General features: G+C 44.0%; 1 protein-coding gene across 10 annotated transcripts in view; it reads left to right on the forward strand.

Annotated features, from left to right (window-relative positions):
* LOC118538037 (transducin-like enhancer protein 4) overlaps positions 1–24672 on the forward strand; it is a 141926-nt gene extending 117254 nt beyond the window's left edge. For all 10 annotated transcript variants that reach the window (XM_036095832.2, XM_036095833.2, XM_036095841.2 and 7 more), the window contains 12 exons: positions 3099–3218; positions 4217–4270; positions 5211–5363; positions 6560–6692; positions 6976–7169; positions 7652–7728; positions 16460–16709; positions 17703–17950; positions 20028–20175; positions 20602–20752; positions 21093–21169; positions 22983–24672. In XM_036095832.2, the coding sequence (XP_035951725.1) occupies positions 3099–3218; positions 4217–4270; positions 5211–5363; positions 6560–6692; positions 6976–7169; positions 7652–7728; positions 16460–16709; positions 17703–17950; positions 20028–20175; positions 20602–20752; positions 21093–21169; positions 22983–23090 (1713 nt within the window). In that variant the 3' untranslated portion in view covers positions 23091–24672. The remainder of the gene's footprint in view (positions 1–3098; positions 3219–4216; positions 4271–5210; positions 5364–6559; positions 6693–6975; positions 7170–7651; positions 7729–16459; positions 16710–17702; positions 17951–20027; positions 20176–20601; positions 20753–21092; positions 21170–22982) is intronic.
* The last annotated feature ends 268 nt before the right edge of the window (positions 24673–24940 follow it).

Raw genomic sequence — 24940 nt, forward strand, 5'->3', positions numbered from 1 at the left:
TAAATAAGCATAAAGATCTAAATAAATAAGCATTACCATTTAGTGGTAATTTTTAAGAAAGTATTTTATAATGGTTTAAAAATCAGTTTTTCCTTTTGGACAAAGTGGAGATAACTTTAAGTAGAGTATCTCAGAATCAAAAGGCTCAGATTGTTGTTAATCACAAACATACAATTTTTTCTTCCTTTTGTAAAATAGCAAATGAGTAGGACAAAGGCATGTGGAAGTAGGTAGAGGAGTAGGGGGGAAGAAGAGACACGACGGTTGTGCTAATTCCCAGGGGCGGCACTACTCCAGTCTTACTGTAATGAATGGTTTCTTTGTAAACCATTCAGCCTAGTGATCTTCTGAAAGGGAATGTATCGTATGAATTTTAGGTTAAGATTGAGGAGCGCAAAGGGGATGTTTGCTCATTTATGTTCAAAAACATTTCTGGGCAGTTCTCTGCTGCTCACTGTGCCGGGGGCCCCACCTCAGGTAACCCACAGCCTGTAGTGGGAAGTGGCCTTGTAAACAAATAGCCACATATTGATTGCGAGTGCTCTATTCACGGGGTGAACAAAGTGTTAAGGGAACAAAGAAGAATTGAGTGATTAATTCTGCCTGACAGCGTCTGAGCGAGCTTTAAAAGGTGACATTAGAGCTGGTCCTTAAGAATAAGGATTTCAACAAAAAGATACTGAGGGGAAATGGGCATTCTCATAAGCCAGGAAAAAAAGGCTACAGATACAATGAAAATGCACAGAGCAGTGGACAACAAGCTCATAACGCTGAGCTCTAAGGCCAGGGCCCTGGGTTAGGGCGTGGAGGGAAGGGCTTTGGAAACGGCCACGTGCAGAAATATTTTAACTTTTTCCCCTAAGGACAGTGGGGAAACTGTTGGTGGTTTTTAAAGAAGAGTGAGAAGTGGTCGAATCTCTCTTTGGGAAATATGAACCCTAGAAATGTGGAGAATAGACCGGAGGAGGGGGGAACTAAATAGGGGGTTCTGACATCAAATATGGTAGGTCGCGGCTTACAGATGATATTTGCAAGCATGATTTCGATGGAGTAATGGTCACAAAAAAAACCTGGTCACGACGTTGGCTTGGGAATGAGGATTGGAACTCAACAGAGATACATGAAGAAGCTGTCCAATTTTAAAAATTGTTTGGCTTCTAATGTTTTACTTTGGTCTTTGGTCTTACTGAATGACGTCTGCCATCTTTTTTGCTATTAAGCTTAAGGGTGAATGAGTAGGGATAGTTTCAGGGTTTGGTGCCTCCGATCTAGAGTATTCATTGAAGACTCTGAGAGAGAATGATACAGGAAGGAAGGGTTTAGAGATACCTACCCCTCTCATTGGGAACCCACTCACTTGTCCTTCCTCCCATCTTCCCCTGACACCAAATTCCTAGCCCTCCTTCCTGCCTTTGGAGCTAGTGGTGGAGTTGCCATCACCACAGCGGACCACTAGGGGGTGATGTCTTGGTAGTGATACTGACCCAGGCATGGGAAAAAAAAGTTCATTGTTTTTCCTCTTAACAACAGGCTTCAAAAGTTTAGTCACAAAAGAAAACGTGGCATTAAGGTTCAATGGAAGTGAAATGGGATATAGAGCCAACAGTTCTGGATATCACACTGCCTCTCATAGTTAATTTAAAAGCCCTTGTAAATGTTGTGTATCTTCATAAATGTTAATTATTACCATCAGACTTAAGATAAAGGGAAAAAAGGTACAAGGGGTTGGTTTTATATGAGAAGAATAAAGTTATCAATGAGGAAGAGCTTTATGGAACAGTTTCCTGAATTGATTTAGATGCAAGGCAAAGAGATATTCTGGTGGTGATTCTTTGTTCTTCCTAGAACTTGTTTTCTCATCTCCAAATGTTCTTTCCACTGTCCAGCCTGGGTTAATTTAGCACTCAGAGCCCTGCGCTGGTGCCCTGCTGAGGGGCTTGGCTTTTCTGGCCTTTATGACCCACCCTCCACAGGTCAGCGCTGCTCCCTCTCTCACACCTCACCTTAATGTTGAGTTGGCTCGTGTTTGGTCTGTCTGGAACTGAGTCACTAGCCAATTCATAAGGTTGCTTCCAGTTTTCATTGACGCTTTCTTCACTTCCTCATAAATGATTTTAAGCTCTCATGCTGTTTCAGTGTGCCCAGTAGTAATCCCCCTGGCCTCAATGGCAGACAGACGCATTCTCTGTGCTTCAGTGTTTATTTTCAGTGTGTAGGCCTCCTCCAGTTGGGAGCTCTTTGGAGGAGCAGAGATGATGGACATTGCCTGAGCCTATATGGCCTGCTCCGACTATGGTCCCAAGAGGGAGGGACTATCTTTCCCAGTTACCTGGTCCTAATGGGGGTTCCAGGGTTTCCAGAGATAAAAGGGAGCAGGCTCATGAAAACTGTCGGAGTCAGAAAGGAATAAAGTGAATTTTTGCAGGTGTTTGGTTTTTGTTATTTTTATTTGCCACTCTGAATCTTCCATGCCCTTAAAACAAGGGACTTAGCAAAATTCCGTAGATAGGACCTTTGTGTCACATGATCACCATTTGGGGGTTACTTAAATTCCCAAAGAGTACCTGTCTTCCCTTTTTCTTTGAAGAATTACTAGTTTCTCTCAAGATGGACTCTAACATATTCAGTGTCTCTGTACAAGCTTAAGTTACTGCCTTCCCATCAGCCAGCGAACTTGGGGCGGAGCGGGGTGGGGCTTGCCTTTTCCTTCCTTCCATTTTCTCTTCTCTCTGCTTCCTTCCTCACCTCTTTGAAGCTGCTTCACCAGTGTAATCTACATCTCCTTGGGACCAGACCCATTCTGTCTTCTGAATTTGCTATTCCTTGCCTTCTTTTTTATTCCTTGGCTCCCTCTCTGGTCCTGTCTCTATTTCTTCTTTCCTCTTTGTTCCTTTTTTCCCCTCATTCCCTTTTCCTGTTTTTCCTGGTTTTCTGTCTCCACCTCTGTTGCCCTCTTCCTTTTACCTCCTCCTTTCTCTCCTGTCTCCTCCTAACAGTTTTGCAGGTGTGCACTAACGAACAGAAAGGACATGAAGCCTGAAAAACCCACGGTTAAGTGGGTGGTCATTTCTCAACCCTGCTTTCTTTTCTAATTCCAGAGCTCTTCGGTATCCCCGTCAGCCAGTTTCCGAGGTGCCGAGAAGCACAGAAACTCCACAGACTACTCCTCTGATAGCAAAAAGCAGAAAACTGAAGAAAAGGAAATTGCAGCTCGTTATGTAGGTTCATCCACCTTTGCTTTGGGGGAAGCCAGTTTACTCTGCTTTTTATCAGCAGCCATTTTACCCTTTGACTATTACCAACCAAAATGAGAACATAGGAGGGAAAAACATCTACTAGGAGAAAAAAATAGTGGTTGCGTTTATAGCTGTGTCTCAGTTGGCCAGCTGAAGTCCTCTGTGGGTGCAGGTCAGTGCGTGTGTGTCTGTGAGTCGGAACAGAGTGCTTTATCTGGCAGCTAATAGAAGATGTCGTGGGTGTCCCATAATACCCCTTCTAGAGGTGTATTTGCTTCCCTCTGTGTATTTCAAGGTGGTTGAATTTTCTGTGGTCAACTAGAAATGTTAAGGAAAAATGTAAAATCATAGAAAACCTGTTAAAATGTCTGAAATGAATTTGTGCTGAGGAATAAAGCGAGTTTTGTGGAGTATAACTTGCAGAGGCATTCAGATGTGTCCCTAGCCTGGGTTGAAGCTCATTTTCCTTCAGTGACTAACCCTTCAGGTCACATAGTGAAGGGAGCAAGCTGGATGGGACCGGGGTGGATGCAGACAACAACCCCCGCTCTGCTTCCTGTGGTGATGCCCTGCAAGACTACAGGCCTCAAAAAAAGCAGAAAGTTTGGATTTTTGTGTGACACCTCCCAATTTTAAAATGGTGACTACTTAACCCAGTTTTTTAAACTGAGCGAACAAATCACACCCAACCGTAGGCTGGATTTAGCCCGGACATGCCAGCTTCCACCAGATGCTCTGGAGTAACAAGCAAGCCATAAGCTTCAGTTTTTTTACATGGTAAAGTGGAATCATCATATTACCTACCTTGTAACATCATTATGAGGATTAAAGAACATAGTACATTGTAAAGTGTTTAGCACTATTGGGTGCAGTTTGTTTTTATAAGATATGAGGAATTAGTCTGAACTTATCCAGGGTAAATCTGGCCTTTGTGCGTTTGTGCTGGGGGAGGAGGTAATGCTTGTCACTTGTCAATGCAGGACAGCGATGGCGAGAAGAGTGACGACAACTTGGTGGTTGACGTTTCTAATGAGGTATGTTTCTGGCTCATTCAGCTTCCTGCTCTTACCCACTGTAACAGTGACTAGTGTCCAGACAGTTAGTATTCAAAATATGTGCTTCGTTTCCAAAGGGACCCACTTTTTATTTACCTGAAAAATTTATGTATTACTGATTTTATGTATTAGTGATCCTTTTTTTATTGCTATTCTTTTCTATAAAAATACAAGTGTGTTTTTGCTATCACCATAAATGCACACCAGACATTATGTGGTCAGCCTGCAGATCTCACTGACAAGTGACCTGTAGATTTGCAGGGTTTTGATTTTTGTTTTGAGTAAGTACAGCTGACCCTTGAATAATGCATGACGGGGAGCAGTGTTTTAGGGGCACCAACCTCCCACGAAGTTGAATATATGCATGTAACCCCCCCACACACACACACCCACACCTTTTTTTAAATTTAAGTGTAGTTGTTGACACACAATGTTACATTAGTTTCAGGTGTACAACAGAGTGATTCAGCAAGTCTGCACGTTATGCTGCCCCCCACCCCGTATAACTTTCAACTCCCCCAAAACTTAACTATTAATAGCCTACGATAACATAAACAGTCGATGATCACGTATTTTGTGTGTTACATACTCTATTCTTATGATAAAGACAGCTAGAGGAATGTTATTAAGAAGATCATAAGGAAGAGAAAATACAGTTTATAGTACGATAGTGTATTTACCAAAAAAAATCTGCATATAAGTATACCTGCGCAGATCCAACTCATGTCATTCAAGGGTCAACTGTGCTATAAATATCTTTGACCTCAGTACCAAGTATTTTCTTCAGCAATTTGGTACGTCTTTTATTATCGATTACAGAACATTTTGCTCCATGCTTTCCGCTAGAAACATCCACACTCAAGTACTCTAGCATTGTGAATGTGCTGTCTGCATTAATGCCCTTGATGTTCCTTCGTAGGATCCATCTTCCCCTCGAGGGAGCCCAGCACACTCCCCGAGAGAGAATGGCCTGGACAAGACGCGCCTGCTCAAGAAAGATGCCCCCATCAGTCCAGCCTCTATTGCGTCCTCCAGTAGCACTCCTTCCTCCAAATCCAAAGAACTTAGCCTTGTAAGCTGTTCTTCATCATCTTTCTTAGCCTTGCCTGTTTCAAGATGATTGGCTTTGATTATTTTTAAATTTGGTATTTTTCACATTTTTCTATAGGACTCTTATTTCCAAATATATGTATACATTCAGTATTCAAGTTTAATTGACAAAAGTACTTTGGGAACACAATGGGTTTACTGACTTACCAGTGATGTTTGTTTTATGAGTCTTTTTGCAAGGATGGGGGAGGGATATGGGGAAATTGAGTGAAACGTGTCTCAGCAAAGATGAAGAAATACACATTGGGCTTACAGAGATGGTTTTGTCACCTATGGTTTATGGTAAATTTAGTTTTCGGCTGGGATGTGATTTTGTTGCTAGCTTTGTTTGAATTACCAAGCTATATATGACTACAATAATTTTCCCTTCCCATCTAAGAAATAATCTGTCATTTACAAAAGTCTACCTTGACTCACACCACAAATCACAAATGCAAAAATGAAACTGCTTGCAAGTCAGGATAATCTCCCCATATCCCCTTCTTCTCTGGCTCTGTAGTTAATTGCATTTTTGTGTGTATGTCTTGCTTTTTCCTCACCAGTTATTTCCTTGTAACATAACATTTAAAAAAAAAAAAAAAGACTCAGTTTTCAAATAACCTTCTGAATTCACAGCTGAAGGAAAGAAAGTTCCTCAGTTGGTCTGCATATTAGGGGGATGTGTCTGGCATGGGACTACATTAAGTTTTTTTCTGTTGTTCTCTCTTGGCCTTCTCGCCTTCTTGTATTGGCAACTCCTCTGTGCTGATCGGGGCATGGATCTGTTCTATGGGGACCCGTTAACCGGGAAGCCTCTTGTGACATGAACAGTCCACCAGGAACCCAGCTCAAGCAGCCTTAAATCAAAGCAACCAGCAAGTGTTTGGTCACAGGACGTCATGATTTGTCAGCCTCTGTCTGACTCAGACCCAGTGTCCTGGAAATCATTTACTCTACGCTAAATTCTGCTTCAGTTTATATCCTCCTGAACGTTGGTTTTGTGGTCTCAGGGAACTCTGTTTGTTGGTTTGTCCTTTTTAATTAGGAAAATAAAGGCCCAACCTGAAGAATTTTTTCCATTTCTTTCTCTTTTCCTTTTGACTTGCCTTTTTAAACGTTTAATATCATTATTAAAACTGTGTTCTGATTGCCACTCTATTCTCTTCCATCTCTTGTTAGAATGAAAAATCTACTACTCCTGTTTCCAAGTCCAATACCCCTACTCCACGAACCGATGCACCCACTCCAGGCAGTAACTCCACTCCCGGATTGAGGCCTGTGCCTGGAAAACCACCGGGAGTCGACCCCTTGGGTTAGTAAGAAGGGTTTTCTGTGTATTTATGCTTCATGGTTTTAAAGACATTAAAGCAATTTAAACAGTGCATTACCGTAAGAGTAGTAATAACCAGCCTTGTAAAGCTGTTAGAGTTACTTATTTAACCTGAACCAAACGCCTTGATGATTTTTGAGAATATTACATTAAGCGAATTTGAGCCCCGGACACTATTTTTCTTTAAGGTATATGTTAATGCCTTACTTCCTTACTGTCTCCCGTGTTCTTGGTTTTTCTGTTCTCCTTTCATTTTGGTCTGTAGCCTCAAGCCTCAGGACCCCGATGGCAGTCCCTTGTCCATACCCAACCCCATTCGGGATCGTGCCCCACGCCGGGATGAACGGGGAGCTGACCAGTCCCGGCGCCGCCTATGCCGGGCTACACAACATCTCTCCGCAGATGAGCGCGGCCGCCGCCGCTGCTGCCGCGGCTGCCGCCTACGGGAGATCGCCGGTGGTACGTTTGTGGGCCTTCGAGAAACCAGCCCATGCCGTGGCTCACAGGATCGCCAGACGTATTTTTGAACGTAGTATATGTAATTTGAGGTATTTGTAGAGGGACCCGTCCTGTCTGTAAATTAAACTACACACAGTTGTACGGTGAGATCCATTTCCTTTTCTAAGGAGAGGAAATGTCCTTGTTATTTTAGGTTTACTTTTACTTTTAAACCTACAAGAGCAGAGCAAACGATCATGAATGTAGTGAACCCTATGTTTCCATTATAAGCTTCAAAAATTATACAAATAATTTTTTTTCGTGTATGTTACCCCGAAAATCATAAACATCCTGTCTTTTCATCAGTAGATATGTCTGTCTGTATATCTCTAAAATCGTATTTAAAGTCTGTGTTCTCCCAAGACCTAGAGAGGTATTCAGTAGGCTGAGATGAGTTAATGTAACTGCATATGTTTTTGTTGTTTTGCTTGGGAAAATTGTAGGTTGGATTTGATCCACACCATCACATGCGCGTGCCAGCCATACCTCCAAACCTGACAGGCATTCCGGGAGGAAAACCGTGAGTACCCCTGAGCCTCATGCTCACCGCCGTGTGCCAGACCCTGGGCCCTTGCCGGCCCTTTCGGCTGAGCACTGCTAGGCAGCGGGGGGGATTTCCTGGAGCTCAATGTTTTTTTTTTTTTTTTCGTTGCAAAGAATTTCCATTTTCTCTTCGCACAAGGAAAGAAGTAATGAGGTGGAGTTTTGTATTTTCAATTTAAAATCTTGAGCTTCTAATATGGAAATGCAAATTACTGAGGCATCTGCAGCAGTCAGGTCTTCTCTACGTCTGTTACTGAATTCTTTTGTTGCCTTGAAAAAAACCGTCTTATGTGCAAACCTGGATGCTCAAAATTTGAGCGTGTTGGGAAAAGACGTGCCAAACTTCAAAGGCTGTGAGAAGAAAGAAGTGTGGTCTTATGCTCAGTTGTGTTTGCGGAAAAGGTGGCTTTGCTCATTTGGCTTCTTGTCCCGTGAGCTGGATATTTGGAGCGTCTGCATTCACAGTCCCCTTGAGTTATGAAGGCAAGATGCACACATCAGTTTTTCCAGCCCCTTCTTATACATTCTAATCTCTCACCATATTTCGTTCCACATCCTTCATTTCAGTCCAGCGCACCTTTTTATTACTACCTATGCACGGTTCTCTCTGCTCTCTGGCTTCATCTTCCCAGATACAAAGACTTGACTACAAAATAACCCGCTCTTCCCTTAAAATCCCAGCTTCCTCTCTCCTCCGTTTGGGAAGCATCCCGCAGACCCTCCCTGCCTTACTAGTCACGTGTGTGTATTTATGCTCCTGGCTCTTTCTGCTGGCATCCTGTCGCCACACATGCTGTGCCCACGCTGCTTCTCCAGGCTGGTGCTTCCTCCCAGCCCTCTGCTGCCCACACTTGACCCTCAGTAGCCTCGAAGTCCCTTCCCCCAGAGGCTTCCTTGGTGGCTTGGCTGCCTCGGGGCATTTGCTCTTACTGGCCCTTCCTGCAGTACTTTTTCTGTGGCTTATTGTCTCACTTCAAAAGTGTCTGCTAAAATGTCACTTATTAGAGCATTCTTCCCTGCCAGCCCGATCTAAAAGAGCATCCTTCTCTCCCTTCCCCTCCTTATTGTTGTTCTCTTCTACTGCCTGCCTTTTTTGTACTTGTCTGTAGCCGTGATCGGCCTCTCCCTGCTTGAATGTAAGTTCCATGAGAGCAGAACAGAACTCTCTGCTATTCAGTTATAGAAGTAGCTCCGCTGCCTAGAGTGGTACCTGGTTCGTAGTTGGTGCTCACAGTACATACTTTTCAAATGAGTGAGAAAGGGAGAGAGAGCGCACGCGCGGTAGAGAGAGCATGCAGGTGAGCCAGCCAGTCTCTCTCTCCTCTCATCTCCCACTGCCTATTTATTCACTGCTGTACACTCAGGCGCTTAGTTGTCACCGTGTTATTTCTTACGTGTAACTTGTTGGGTAACCTCCTTCTGTACAGATCTGTGCTAAACTTCCCTGTTGCATCAAACACAATGCTGGCTCCATAGCCAAGTTGCTCCGTAAATATTTGACTGATTAATAAGGGAGGCAAGGCAAATTAGACTTTAAGTTCCCTGCGAATTGAAGGTATAAATACCCATTACCATAAAATTCTGTGTACTTGTGTGTGTTCTGCAAATAGTTGTTGACTGACTTATAAGTCTTGTTGACCAAGAACTCTGATGTATTTGAAGGTGAAAGTTTGGTCTCTTTCAGGCAGTGACTAAATAACAAGGTCATAGGATTAATCAAATAACTCAAATACCTATGAGTTCCATACGAACCTGTGGGGATGGAGAGCTTTCCTTAGGGAAAAGGTATTATCCCATGTTCGGGTACTGCCTAGTTACCACTTGGTTAACTAGCTGTTGCACCAGAGCTCTGGTATAAGCACTAGAGCGGTAGAGCTGGTGCTTCTCATCTCAGCTACTGCTCGGGGGCCACAAGGGGTGAAGAGAGGTGAAGGGGTGTTAGGTGCCTATAAAGAAGAATGACAGTCTTGGTTTAGCTTTGGGCCAACTGAACCACTGTCGAGTTAGAGCTGGTCTGATTCAGGAGGCACTTCTGAGCCTTGAGCTGGACTCTCTTCCTACCCCTAGTCTTGATTCTTAGCATTATAGACTTGTTGCGATCCTTTGGGGAAGGTTGATGAGTTTGAGGATGGTTGCAAATTTTCGTTCCGGGAGTGATAGAGCCACATCTCATGCAGTTGGCAGATGACATTAGGAATCCCAGAGAGAGCATGGTGTGGTCGACAGTGAGTTCCGGAGTGTGACAGATCAAAATTTGAGTTTTTACTCTGCCAATTGACAACTAGAAGACAGTTTCTTAACTTTGTGAGCTTCAGTTGGCTCATCTGTAAACCAGGGATGGAACCTCCCTGACAAGCAGGGCGTAAGGGTGAGATAAGATGTTACATGTTTAGTCCCGTGTTTGGTGTATGGGGCTCTTTAAGTAACCGCAGCGTCATTTCCAGCTTAGCTTTGCCCCAGGGCATTCATTATCAGGCTTTCAGCTGCTTACGCAACTGAACTGAACTGCATTTCTGTAGTGGGCAGAAAGGACCCAAGAAAATTAGATTGAGTAAATTAGTCTCCAACGTTCCTGTCATTGGTGTGTCTTATACAAGAGGGCGTCAAGAGATGTAAATTCACATTCATTTATGCATATAGGGATAATATATTTTTATTACAGGTTTTTCAGAAATGATTATAACAGTTAGGTGGCTCTTCAGATCTTAAGATACAGAATTGTGAAACTTCATCTTGTGCGTGTTCCGACAGAAACAACTATTTTTTTTGTGCTAGAACATAAAACAAAATCACCTAAAGGCTTCCCCTACCACATACACAAAGTAAACTGCCTTTCTCCAGAAAGATTTAAAACAGCTGTGTATCTCTGTCCTAATTATTTTTACAGAATGAATTGCTAGATGTTATCAAAAGTTATAATTAAATGCATGTCAACCAACTAATGAATAAAGTAGCGTTTATTTAATAATTCACACTGGGGCTTCTTGTCTATTCTGGTGAATTAGCAAGAGTTCCACTCAATTTGTAATTGGAATGACAGCATAGTTTAATTTCAACATAAGCCCAAAATGGACTTTTTCTCTCACCTGTTACTTTAATGAGACATCTATAAATAGTGTAAAACTATCCAATTAAAACCATAGTACTAATTATATTATGGGACATGGCATATGGATGCAGCCGTGACAGAAGAGCTCAGGTTTGTTGGTTTGGGGCTGCTCACAATTCCGAAATTTCTCCCTGTTCTGTTTGTTTTTATAAAGCAGGATTTTTCAAAATAGGAACAATGCTTGACACACAGCAAGCCCTTAACAATTATTTGTTGCTTGGCTGACCTACTAGTGGGTTCATATGCTACTTAGAACCTGATTTTCTAGCATACTTTATAAAGTACAATGGCCAGACCTTTTATTGTGAATTCAGGGTCTAGTCCCATCTCGTCAGACATTGAAAACTTTGGAGAAAGTGTTGCGAAGTATGAGAAAGATGAGTGCAGTATTACAGAACTGGGCCTTTTAGAGCGGGTAAATGAGGTCGGGGTGGGAAGGCCAAGGACCTTCTTTAAATATGCTGAGTTTTCATCGAAAGATGATGATTCAGATAAAATAGCATCTTCAGTGCACATGTTTTAAAAAGAGCGATTTGCAGATGCCTTGATTGTGTGAAGTGTAGTTCTGTCACAGAGTCCTAGCTGTTTCTGTTCTCTTTACCACCTTCTTAGAGAGCTCTCAGTGCTTTCACCTCCTGCGCGCACACATGCTTGTGCGTGTGTGTGTGTGTGTGTGTGTGTTTCGGAAGAGTGCACGTCACTGTATTCTCTGGTTCCCTGACCCTCTCCCTCCAGCCCTACAATAGTAGTTATTTGCTGGACATCTCAGATATCTGGAGTGTGTATTACTTGCACTTCAGAGTCATCATATCGTGATGCTTCTTCCCCAGACTAGGTCTTCTCCCACATTGCCCATCAGGACTATTGGTATTTTCGTCCTTGTTTCCTAAGCTCAGAAACTCAATAATTATTGGCTCCTTCCTCACATCTCATTCGTTAAGTCCTGCAGAATTTTTAGTGTCTTCCTTGACCTAGCCTAGTTCAGGTCCCCCATTACCTTGCGTCTCGATTATTGGAATAATTGTCTCTTTCTCCTCCTACCCATTGTATTCTTTGCGATCAAATGTATTCTGTCAGTTGCCCCAATAGTGTCCTACCTATTCTCCCTCCAAAAACCCTTTAGTGAATTCTGTGGAGTTCTCAGGCTGGCATTGTAGGCCCTCCCTTTCTACAGCCCTCCCTTTTCTAGCAGATAGATAGCAATCTGTGTGTGTGTGGGGGGTAGTATAAATGTATATATTCCTGATACATTTGATCAGACTGTGCTCAGGCCAGCCCCTCTAACCACTTAACCACAGGGTCGTTATTGAGTAAATGAATCCTTGGATCAAAACCAGTCCAGAAATTTCCATTATTGTACCCCATCCTTTTAGAGCCCTTGCTCTCTGCTGTTTCTGCACCCCCCCCCCCCCCCGGAATTGTTTTTCCGTCTTCCTCCCTCTTCGGTGAGATTCCCTCCATTCTGCAAAACCCATCTCTAGTACCATGTCACTATTGAAACGTAAGCTTTGTCTTTTCTTTTTGAACCACCACAGAACTTATACTTTTCATCTTCCACCTGGTACCGTGGCCACTTCTGTGCTTTTCTCATCACACTTGCTAGATTAGAAGCCACTCGGGGGCAAGGCCAGTGCCGTACCTCATTTTGTATTCTTAGCATGATGTCTGTATCCAGGCGTGTGGCTAAGAGGCCTTACTGATACATTTAATCCGGTAGAAAAAGAACAGTTCTTCAAGCCTGGGTTTCTGATTTCTAGAAAGGTTGGCTTTCGTTACACATTCCAGTACACCTTGCCAACTACACATCAAAGTTAGTTGAAATCTGATAATCTACTAGAGTTTTATTTTTTCCAGTCCTGAGTATCTTACATGTACCAATAGCAAACAGAGGACCACGTTATAGCCTTAATGCAAGTAGGCTTTTGACGTTCTTGTTAAAGGGAGTTCCAGGAACACAGTAGGTGCTCACAGAGTGGTTGTGGTTGAGTTGAAGAATGTCCATACCAAAAACCTCGAAAGAAATCGTGTGTCTGGTTTCTTAACTATTTAAATTCTCAATGCTCTTTAAAAACCACTTAGTGATACTAGAGAGGAGAGGAGGGATGGCTTTTCAAGTAAATTATCATTAAGAATGTATAACACCATCTAAACTTGGAATAACCTTCCTCTCCCTTCCTTTAAGATTTAGTCCTCATGACCTCTTTAATTGCTAAATCAATTAGCCTTTTCCTCCATCGTCATCCCTCAGAGTCTCAGCCTTTCTCTGCGGGTGCTGCTGCTTTCCCCTCCTTGCCTGTTGACACCTGGCTTTCTCCCATGGGGACCCCTCCACCTGCAGCTCTCTGAGGGGGCGCCCCTTCATTTGTTTCATATCCTGAAATCCTCAGGGCCAATGATGGGGTGATAAAGGCTGTATCATCCCCTCCCCACCGCCACCAGTCTTTTCTAGAACTGAACTCCTCAATATTTTTGTGAAAACTCTGCCCTTTCAGGCTTGTGTCATTGGATTCTACCCATCCTTACAAACCTTGTTGGGGGATTTCCCGCTTATTAAAGCCTTGACACTTGGCTTAGGGTCTGCCTTCCCTCAGAGCCTGCCATCATTCCGGGTGACTCTGGTGTTCACAAGGTCAGCCCCCAGTAACCTCGTCTTGGGGCTTGGACCACGTCGACTGTAGCTGTCCTTCTTGCCTTCAGTTACCTCTTCACAGGCTCACGAGGAAAGTCTCATCCCCGCCCTTCACTGTGTCACTTCCAGAACCCTGATGTCCCGTCCAGCGCAGCCTTCTCTCCTTCTCTCCTTCCACCCAGCCAGAGTGAGCTTTTAAATTGCACATCTGTTTCAGCTGTCTCACTGTCTCCCAGGCCCAGCCCCTGGCTTCTCCCCTCGATTACTGCACAGACCTCCTGTCCAGTGGTCCTTTTCCTGTTCTGCCACCTAGAACCCATTCTTCACCCAGCAGCTAGAATGACACTTAGAAAACATTAACCAAATCCTGTCCCTCCCTGCCCAGAAGTCCCAGTGACTTCCCATTCCACCCAGGATGGTATCCGCATTCCTCCTCTCAGGCCGCCAGGCCCTTTTTCCTGCTGCCCTCCGTCTGTCTCCAGGCTGCCGCTCTCCACTGAGTGTGCATTTCCGTTCTCTCTTGGTTCTGTTCTAGGGACTCTGCTTTGTTCCTCTACCTGGCACATTCCACATCCCCCCTCGATGTGTGCAGGGCCTGCATCCTTTCTCCTTGGCTCCGCTCATATGGTGCCTAGACCTGTGTACCGTGTGTGTGTGTGTGTGTGTGTGTCTCGGCATCTGATGGGGATCTGAGGTTACTTACTTTTCTGCTTATATATGGAATCTGCTTTCCCTTCTAGATGTTGGCCCTGGAGGATAGGGACTTTGCTTTGTTCGCCCCTGATTCCCCAGCACCTAATAGTACCTGGTTCATATTAGGCATTTAATAAATAGTTTCTGACTAAATGGATACTAAGCATTCTGTCTCACTCTGGCCTTCATATTTGCCATACCCCTCCCCTTCACACCATCTTCGTCTGTATATCGAAGCCCCATTGCCTCACTCTGTCAAATCCCACAGTACCAGGCATGTCCGCTGTTCATCGCATTGACCGTCTGACATTTTTATATTTATTTATGTGAATGTCTCACTAGTGAGTCCACCCCTCTACCCACCTGCTGCCTACTCCCACAGGCTGTAACCTCAGGAGAACCAGGGATATGGGTTTTTTCTTTCTGTTGTAACCCCAGTCATGCTAGTACGGTGCTTGGCACACGGGGGTACCCAAGAACTACGTGTTGAATGGTTGAATCTCTTAATAAGTTGTCAAGCGATTGACTGTCTTCCCCCATCCCTGCACTTCATCGTCTCTCTCGATTGTCCGTGTCTGACTGCTCTTGCTGGAGGTTCCTTAGATGTTAGCGGTCCCCTAGATCCTGCGTCTAGTCTGCTCACTGCATAATCTGCTACAGCATTATTGTTCCTGCTCCCTTAGCTTCCACTGTCACTTCTTAGTCGATAAGCACACATTGTCATTCTAACCTACCCTCTCACCTGAATCACAGCACTCGGCTTCCTGTTGAGTTGTTGGGATTCCCGACTGCCCTCAAATTGAAGAAAACCAGACCATTTAGCTCCTCACATGCGTACCTTGCGGTCGCGTGTCCCCCTCACTTCACTAACGTGTCGTGGTCCACCTGAGTCACTCGGGTCCTGAGCCTTAGAGCCCTCCTCCGCGCCTCTCCCCCAGTCACATGTCCAGTGTGTCTCCAAGTCCTACTGATTGGACCGAGGAAATGTCTTCTGCCTCTTGTCTCCCCAGCTTCCACCTCCTTCCCCCTCAGCCATCCGGCATACTGCGTTTCTGCTGCAGGCCGGGTCCATGCCTCTCTCTGTTGTTGATGGAGAAAGAAAAAGCCCTCCACTGCCTGCCACCACATCTTCCCCAGCCACATACTTGCGTCACCCCTCCTGGGGACAGTCGGGGTGATGAGGGCCCCTCAGTAATGGGCTGAATTTTGATGAATGTGGCTAGCCTGCAGCTTTTTGCATTAAGGAACCATAAACGGTTTTGATTTTAAAACTTCCCTGATAGGTCCAAGCTCCAACCCTTTGTGTACCCACAGATGCTTTCCCTTGGTATGTGTTTCGTAAACTTCTTCCTATAAACAGAGCACATTCCAAAGCTTCATGCCAAAGCAGAATGACATAATTTCCGAAATGGGCTATTGCCCATGATAGAAGACAGGCCCGGCTCCCTCCCCCCAACCCCTGCATCACATAGTCTCACTGATGTGCCCTTCCTGACTTCAGCGCCCTGAGAATAGAGATCTCTTGAGGGAGATGTTTGAACTGAAGTTGCATTTTAGAACCAAATGTTTTCATAAGTGTAGAGCTTTCCCTGGAGATGAACTGAAGTTGGAGCCGATGATAGGCACTCACAGGTGGGCCTTTGGGGTAATCCCACAGGATGCCTTTACAGGTCCTAATTTCATTGGGAATTTCTTGAATTAGTGATTGTCAAGTCTGATAGGACTTATTCTGGTGTGTGTGCGGGGGTCACAGCTGTCGTTTTACCATGTAGGCCTAGAGACTCTTAACTCCTTAAAGCTTGATCATTTTGACTTAAAATTGATCTCCATTAGTAAATCACTTGATTGGGGTGAATTCATATACAGGTGGAAATCTCATCACAGGCTTCTGAGTCTTCCAAAGTAGAAAACAGAGCAAGTTTGCAGAGTGCCCTGAAGGAGTAGGTACTATACTAGACTTTGGATATCTTATGTAATTCTCTGTGAAATAGAGGTAGCATTCTCTCCCTTTTAAAGATGAGAACTGGGGTTCAGAGAGGCTCAGTAACTACTTACGTCACACAGGGGTTAGTGAAGAGTCAACCTGACACTTGATCGTAGATCTTGCTCTGTGACTCTGAAAATTATGTTCTTTCTACTGTACCAGGTAAATTTGACTTATTTGCAAATCATAAGTAGCACTGAAAATGTTTTCTTTTTCATTTCCTTACACTGATCAGTTAACTAACATTTTTCACCTTCCCCTCTTCCTATTTTTTCTCCTCCCCACTACCTTAGAGCATACTCCTTCCACGTTACTGCAGACGGTCAGATGCAGCCTGTCCCTTTCCCCCCCGACGCCCTCATCGGACCTGGAATCCCCCGGCACGCGCGCCAGATCAACACCCTGAACCACGGGGAGGTGGTGTGCGCCGTGACCATCAGCAACCCCACGAGACACGTGTACACGGGCGGGAAGGGCTGCGTCAAGGTCTGGGACATCAGCCACCCCGGCAACAAGAGCCCCGTCTCTCAGCTCGACTGTCTGGTGAGCGAACATGGAGGAACAAGGCTTACACCTTCATTCAGAAAATGGGATGGGATAGTGAGAGACTTGGTCGGACAAGCAACATGTGGAATTGATCCCAAGTGGGCAGTTGTCTTCGGTGGTTTGTGGCCCTTCACGTGGAGACTTAGAGCGCTGATGAGGAGGCATGTCTTTAGTTCCTCAGGCAGACTTACCCCGTTCTTGATGCACGTGCCCCAGTGCAGCTTTCCTGAGCCATGCCCAGTGCGTGGGCCCGGGCTCGCTACCTGTTTTCCTGTCTGATAAGACAAGTAAAGGCCCGGGAGGGTTTCTGTGAGAGTGCGCCTGACTCAGTCTGTCACATGGTGAGACCAGAGTAACGTCACACTTCGCGGGCAGACACTAGACTATCCCCTTGGCTGTGTCTTGGGCATTTGTCCTTCCGTCACTTACAGAACATTCAGGTGGACGTTCTTCCTTAGACCAGCAGTGGAATTTTCACTGCTGCACGATGTTAGGTCAGTTTCACATACTTGATGTACCCAACTTGCCCGGATCCTCACAAGCTGGGAGGGCCTTTCCCCCCGCCCCGTCCCTTAACACTCCTTGACCAAGTTTTGCCTCCAGTTGATGCTGCTTGATCAGCCGCCGCTGCCCGGGACTGCGCGTGCTCCTGCGTTGGTGCGTGCGCGTGCGTGTGTGTGTGTGTGTGCGCGCGCACAAATGAGTCAGGCAGCCGGGTGATGTGGTGGTGGTGGTGGGAGTTGGGTCTAGATCTTTGCATTTTCATGCTAATTAAGATTAAATATCTCAGCACTAAATTTGTAGATCAAGTTTAAGTACTTCCCTAATTTCATGTAATTTTCTAGCATTAATACACTTTATCATTGTCATAAGTAAAAATGGCTCATTAAAATAAGGAGGGAACACAATACTTTTATGGATTTCTGCTCTCACGTTAATGCTGTTTTCCTTTCCTCATGAGTGATCTCTTGATGGTTTTTGTCTCTACAGAACAGGGATAACTACATCCGTTCCTGCCGATTGCTCCCTGACGGTCGCACCCTCATCGTGGGAGGGGAGGCCAGTACTCTGTCCATCTGGGACCTGGCGGCTCCGACCCCGCGCATCAAGGCAGAGCTGACATCCTCGGCCCCCGCGTGCTACGCCCTGGCCATCAGCCCCGACTCCAAGGTCTGCTTCTCGTGCTGCAGTGACGGTAACATCGCCGTCTGGGACCTGCACAACCAGACGCTGGTGAGGTGGGTCAGCAAGATCCCTGCCCAGGGCACGCGGGGGAGCCGATTTTACCGCTCTGTGCCAAAGAGCTGTGTGTGTCTAAAACGGTGAAATAGAATTCTCCTACTAAGAAGTGTTAGGGACAGGCTCCTTTTAAAGGTGCTAGAAACAAATTACTAACGTAAAATCTTACTTTCTGCACTTCTGAACTTAGCAAATGAGGGGTTGTTTTCTTTCTTTGCTTTTTTTGGACATTATCCTAAGCATCATCAATTTAGGTTTTTCAAAAAAATGAGGTCATTTTTACATAATTCATGCACATCGTGTTCTCATGACCTCATGAGCTCGTTAGACGTCTGTAATTTGCCATCTGTGCTTGCTAACCAACCGTCACTGTCGATAGACACTCACCGAGAAGATTCATAGCACAGGGCACTGTCTTCCGTGCCACATGCGTCCCACACGTGTCTTCCTTCAGCAGATCGTCACTGAACCCCTGCCACGGGCCCAGGCGTTGTGCTTTACTCTGAAATGGTCTAGATTATCTGTAATCCCACCATTAAGGATGGGTCAATGCCCTGAGATGTCTGGTTAGAAGTGAAATTGTATGGGATCGGTGTTGATAGGTAATGCCCTGAAACGAGTCTCCCGATGTCAGCACCTGAGAGAGCAGGAAGCAAGAGGGGTGATCTGCTGAAGGGTGTGAGAAGGTTGTAATCAAATCTAGCCGCAAGTCAAGGGGAGTATGTGAGAAGAGGCCTCTGCTGACCATCTGTCAGATATTTTGCAGGACTGAGCTCTATGTATGATTCCAAAAACAAAGTAGTCGTCATTTGTTTCATCTTGGGTAACGCTCTTACAAGGAACTGCTTCTAATCTCTTCTTTTCCCAGTGTCTTTTGTACATTCTTCCAGCTCCTGGGGCAGCTGAGCCACACTGAGTTTCTTTCCATGTGCCTTACGTGAGAGCGTGGCCTGTTCGTTGTCTTGCACGGCCTGCTACGTTTGCGTTGTTGTGCACTGGCGAAATCCGCTCTGCTGCTCCCGTGCGCAGCCCCATAGCTTTTGTAGAAGGGAGAATATAACGTGCCTTACAGCCTTTTAAATCCTTTCCTTTGTATTACAGTGATAAAATAGGTCTTAGATGTATTTTTGATTAGTTCATATACATATCGCTGTGTGTTTTCTTTTGTTTATTTCAGTTGGAGATTTTTTTTTTCCATTGGTTATATCAGTCGTTTTTTGGTATGAGAGTCAGAGTACTTCCTAAGTGTTCAAAAATAAAAAGTGGAGGAAGTTCAACATCTCAGTTAAAGCTGAATCTCTCTACGTGTATCCTCTGTTATTTGAATAATTAGAAAACAATAAACCCAAGTGAAATCTATAAATAAGGCCTGCAATGGAACTGATCCCTGAGGAGTTCTAAATTTTTTTTTATTGAAGTATAATTAACATTCAGTGTTATTAGTTTCAAGTGTATAAGATAATGAATGATTAAACAGTTCTGTGCATGACTCAGTGCTCATCACGATACATGTACTCTTAATCCCCTTCATCTGTTTCACCCATCCCCCCACCCACCTCCCCTCTGGTAACCATCAGCTTGTTCTCTGTATGAGTCTCTTTGTCTGTCTGTCTCTTTTTTTCTTCGTTTGTTTTGTTTCTTAAATTCCTACAGATGAGTGAAATCATATGGCATTTATCTTTCTTTGACTTATTTCGATTAGCATATACTCTGTATCCCTCCATGTTGTTGCAAACAAGGACTCATTCTTTTTTATGGCTGAATAATATTCCATTGTATATGTATACCACATCTTCTTTACCCATCTATTGATGAACACTTGGGCTGCTTCCATGTCTTGGCTATTGTACATAATGCTGCTATAAACATAGGGGAGCATACATCTTTTCGAATTAGTGTATTCGTTTTCTTCGGGTGAATATCGGTCATGGACTCACTGGATCATATGGTAATTCAACTTTTAATTGTTTGAAGAACTCCACACTGTTTTCCACAGTGGCTAACCGACGAACTCGGAATTGAGTTCACATAAAAACTAACTTTTCAAAGGTTTGCCCTCCATTTTGACATTTCCAGGCAATTCCAGGGCCACACAGACGGGGCCAGCTGTATTGACATTTCGAACGACGGCACCAAGCTCTGGACGGGCGGCCTGGACAACACGGTCAGGTCCTGGGACCTGCGCGAGGGGCGGCAGCTGCAGCAGCACGACTTTACCTCCCAGGTACGGGCTTGGGCCCGGGACACTTCGGAAGACACGGGTTTGTGACACGTATGACAGACGTTACCATGTGACAAACTCACTTTTGACTCTAGGTTAGATAACTGGACGTTGTATTGTTTTCTGTCAAAACACAGTAATATGTATTAAAGGATTAAAAAAATTACCATAAGCTTTTAGCAGGTTTTTCCTTCAAAGACCATTACTCTGTATTCTTTGAATTTTACCTAAGTGATTAGTTAAATGATACTGTGCAGATGTATCGCGTTACTTTGGCATCACCCATTTGGCTGTGATTTCTTCTTGTACAGTTCAAATCATCCGGACTTCCCTCACAATTTCAGTAGTATCCCAGAAGAAGTAGTACCTCCCAGGGAGAGGCAGCGTGTCTTCTGTAGGCACCCTCACTCTGAGCTGTTTTAATCGTAGATCTTTTCTCTGGGCTACTGCCCCACCGGAGAGTGGCTGGCCGTGGGGATGGAGAACAGTAACGTGGAAGTGCTACACGTCACCAAGCCGGACAAATACCAGCTGCATCTCCACGAGAGCTGCGTCCTGTCACTCAAGTTTGCCCATTGCGGTAAGCCGTCGCCCCCGTCCATTTCCTGTCCGTGAGATTCGCTCCGTCTGCCCTCCCGCGGGTGCGTCTGCGCGCTGCTCCTGTGGTTTAGGAGCGTGTCCCTCTTGGAGAGTACATACGTCCCTGCGTCGCTAATGCCGTGTGCCAGTCCACTCACCCTTGTTGTAAGGATAAATGACTCACTAAATCTAGGACAGGGAGCTTTATGTTTCCAGCGAAAAGAAACTCTTGTTGCAAATTAGAACAGTCTTCTGTGAACAGTTTGGTGCTCTGTAAAGCAATCTCTGGGGTCTGACAGAGTACCACGGACAAAACCTTTTTCCACACTCTCTTTCTGTAGGCAAATGGTTTGTAAGCACTGGGAAGGACAACCTCCTGAATGCCTGGAGAACACCTTATGGGGCCAGTATATTCCAGGTAACACTTACCTTGTTCAGCTCCCACTTACTGCATGCTCCCTGCATGGCGGCGGTTTACCCAAACTCTCTGTGTGCATTGTCAGGTTATTAAGGCTCCTAGGTGTCCGAGGAGGTAGGGCAAGAGAGAATACCTTGCCTCAGAGAGGCTAACGTCACAGCCACATGCCGTAGAGCTGGGGGGTGGTCCCCTTTTCGAGCCCAGGGCCAAGACACTGCCCATTGCATTAACCAGCTCTCCGTGCCTCAGTCCCGTTTATACACTAGAGTTTTTACGTCCTCTGTGATTTGTGTGTGTGTGTTACATCTTTAAAATGCTTCTATTTAAAAAGTTTGAGCGTTTTGCCTAAATACTCTTTATTAGTATTGTTATTTCTTTGATTTTTCTTTCCTAAGAAGTGTTATGGAAAAGTTTAGCAAACCTTGATTAATTTCAGAAATGTTTATTCTTATTGACTCAGTGACACTTCGTATAGTGCGTCAGATTACTTGTAGGAGGACCAAATGGTAGATGTGATCAACATGCGCACACACACAGTCTCTGTGCTCTCTGGCTGGTATGTGGTTAAAGAACACTCCTCTTTTTTAACCTACACTTCGGATATTATTTTTTTAGGTGTGTTTGGTGTGTGTGTGTGTGTGTGTGTGTGTGTGTGTGTGTGTTTTAAGGAATAACAACAGATTTGCAGTTTTCTTGACTGAGTAGTATTTTGTCATCATAGAGTAGATCAATGCAGTTAAATCCAAAAACACATATATTGAGTGAAAATACTGTGCAAGATAATCAATAGGACAAAAATAGTTGATTCTTGCTGTCGTGAAGTTTATAATTGAATACAACATATATTCTTGGTATTATGGGTCACAACCTTTCTGGTGGTTCCAACCAGGACTAAAAAAAAAAAAAAGAAATACAAAATCTTAGAGTGGATCTTTTATAGTAAGTTTAAGTGTTGTATCTTATGTGTATACTGGGTTATGAGGTAAAATGGATTAATTACAGGTTATAGTCAAAAAAGTTTGAGAAACACTGGTAGGAGGTTAGCATCTGCATGTCAGGCATTAATTTTTTAAATGTTCAGAGTTCTGGTTAAAATCCCGCGGCGTTAGTTTGTTGAGTACAGTTCAGTTCAAAGTGGACATTGAACCCCTTGTAGTTGGTGTAGTTGAACATGGTATCCAGGACTCTTAAGTATGGAACATTTCTCTAACTGTCAAACTCCTCCCCACTTGGAGATTGCATCCTTTTTTCACACAGGAGAAAATTTGGCTTTCTATTAGAACTAGTTTTACATGCCCAATTTCAAAAAATGTAGTGTTTTCCATGCCATTTTCCACTTGAACTTGGAGGCAACTTGCTGAGGTGGCAGGCAGGTAGAGGTCTTTACCTGTTCATAAGGTGGGAGGCTCGCCCAGGTGAAGTGACGTGTCTGGTGATCTGCAGCTCGACCTCCATCCCAGCCATGTGACTGAGGTGGAGGACGGTTCATGCTAAGAACACTCTGCTCTTCCCTGTCCGGAGAAGAGGATTAGAAACCAGGCCTTGCTTCTTGAGAGCACAGGTGCTTGTCTAGCCGGCTTGCCTGCCACCTGATGTCCCGGGCGCAGGAGCCCGTGGCCCAGCGCCGTGAGGGGCCCCTGGCAGTGTTCTGGGCCGCCCCCGTGTTAAGCGAGTGCCGGGACTGTCTTGCCTGGCTGGCTGCTTCTGTTTGGACAACGGGACACGTTCACCCTTGTCTTTGCTCTGTGTCTTCCAGCCCCGCCTCATGGGTTTTTCTTTCAATAGTTAACATTTGTGTTTGTTTCTTTCCTAGTCCAAAGAATCCTCATCGGTGCTTAGCTGTGACATCTCTGTGGATGACAAATACATTGTCACTGGCTCTGGGGATAAGAAGGCCACGGTTTATGAAGTTATTTATTAAGGACAAATCTTCATGCAGACTGGACCCCTTCTCCTTGTAGCACTTTGTTCTATCATCCTCTTCCCCCTGCATCTAAAACCAAGGATTTCAAATACTCATTGCAGTTGTGGAGTTTAACCCCGTCTCTCACCCCCACTTCCTCCTTGCTATTGAATTGTGAATACTCATTAAGAACCTGTGATACCAAATCTTCAGCTCTCTACTTGGAAGAACATGGAATAACCATACTTAACAGTGACGGAATCTTTAATTATGTATTATATCTGTAATATATTTATTTTGTTTAAAGAAGGCTTTCTAACTTTGACTTAATAAAGCTGTCTGCTCCTGCATTGATAATGAAGATGCGTTGTATTTGATACCCCTCCCCCCCTTTTTTTGCAAAGGAGGGGAAAGGAAGGTTTAAAATAATTGATGAAAAATGTCACTAAATGTAGACTAAGGACTGTATAGAGATGTGAAATGTATAATTACATATGGAAGCAATATGTTGCTGTGTTGTTAGATTTTCTTTGTTTCTATTTTCTAGTTATTTTAAATGTTTGGAAATTTGAACAATTAGAACATGACAGGCCACGTTGTATTCATTTGAGTCTATTTGGACAACTTTAACCAATATATCTATAGCTTTAGATTCTATTTGATAAAAGTAATTGGACTTTTTCTTTTTTTTCTTTTTTGACTTGTTGACAAGTGTCTTTGTAATAAGTTTTTAATTCCTTTTTTTATTGTATTATAGACAGATGAACAAATTAAATTTGGCCTAAAGAGAGAACTTAATCCCTTCTGGATATTTTTGCCACGTTTCTTTGCAAAGGGAGATGTATACCTTTGGGCAGTTTTGTCATTACGAGAAATTATGGGCTATTTTTTGGCATGTTCTTTGGGAACTGCACAGATTCAGGGGAGGAGTCCTCCTGCTGTGCAAGTCAAGCCTTTTACAAAATAAGGACAGCAGAGGAGATTTGCAAGGACCTCCCTCTGAAAACCAGAAAGAATGGACTCTCACCTTGGATGAGGACTTGCTTTCTTTACCTCCGGTTCTTTCCCTGTCTTAGTTGGATGTCCCCGAAATGGACCCAGGCTGTGCCATTGTGCCAGAAACATTGTGTTACCTTTTATGTTGTTGTTGTTGCTGTTCAACTATGATATGTGACTCCTTTTTTTTATTATTTTTTTTGTTTGAATGCTTTAAAAATCTTCTAAGTCTGTGGATCTGCTGATGTACAGTGCCTTTGCTGCTATGGATCAAAATCAAGAGAACTGTGTAGATAAACTTTATTGTATAAGTAGCAAATTACTTAATTTCATACTAGAAATGGATGGATGCTGCAAGTTGAAATGGACTGTCCATTGACGTCAGTTCCTAATGTGGTAGCAGAAAAAAAAAAACGGTGTCTTAAGTGCTTAGTGTTTGATGTCATTAACAGTTTCGTAAAACTCTACAGTGTAGAAAGATTTTGATACTAAACTGTGCATTGTACATAGTTCTAATGCATCGTATTGACCACCAGTACTTCTATAATGGTAGATTGTTTGTGCATTCAGACTTTTAAGCATTAAACATAAATAACTTCTAGAATGCTTATTTCTAATTCTTTGTTTGGCTGGCTTTCGTTTATTTTTGGTCTTTGACTATTGCCACTCCCATATACTAAAAATTACTAGTTTCATTCAAGGGAGACTGGTGTTAAAGTCACTTGGGCTTTATTATTATTGCCTTTTTTAGTTTTGTTTTTATTTTCAAGAACTAGAAGGGAGAGCAGATGGAGGTTATCAAGGACAGGTTGCTAGCAAATATTTATCGAGTGCCTCTCTGGCTTGTAAAAATCCTGTCTCAAAAAGTAGTC

The sequence above is a fragment of the Halichoerus grypus genome, chromosome 14 (assembly GCF_964656455.1).
Source record: "Halichoerus grypus chromosome 14, mHalGry1.hap1.1, whole genome shotgun sequence".
NCBI classification, from domain to species: domain Eukaryota; kingdom Metazoa; phylum Chordata; class Mammalia; order Carnivora; family Phocidae; genus Halichoerus; species Halichoerus grypus.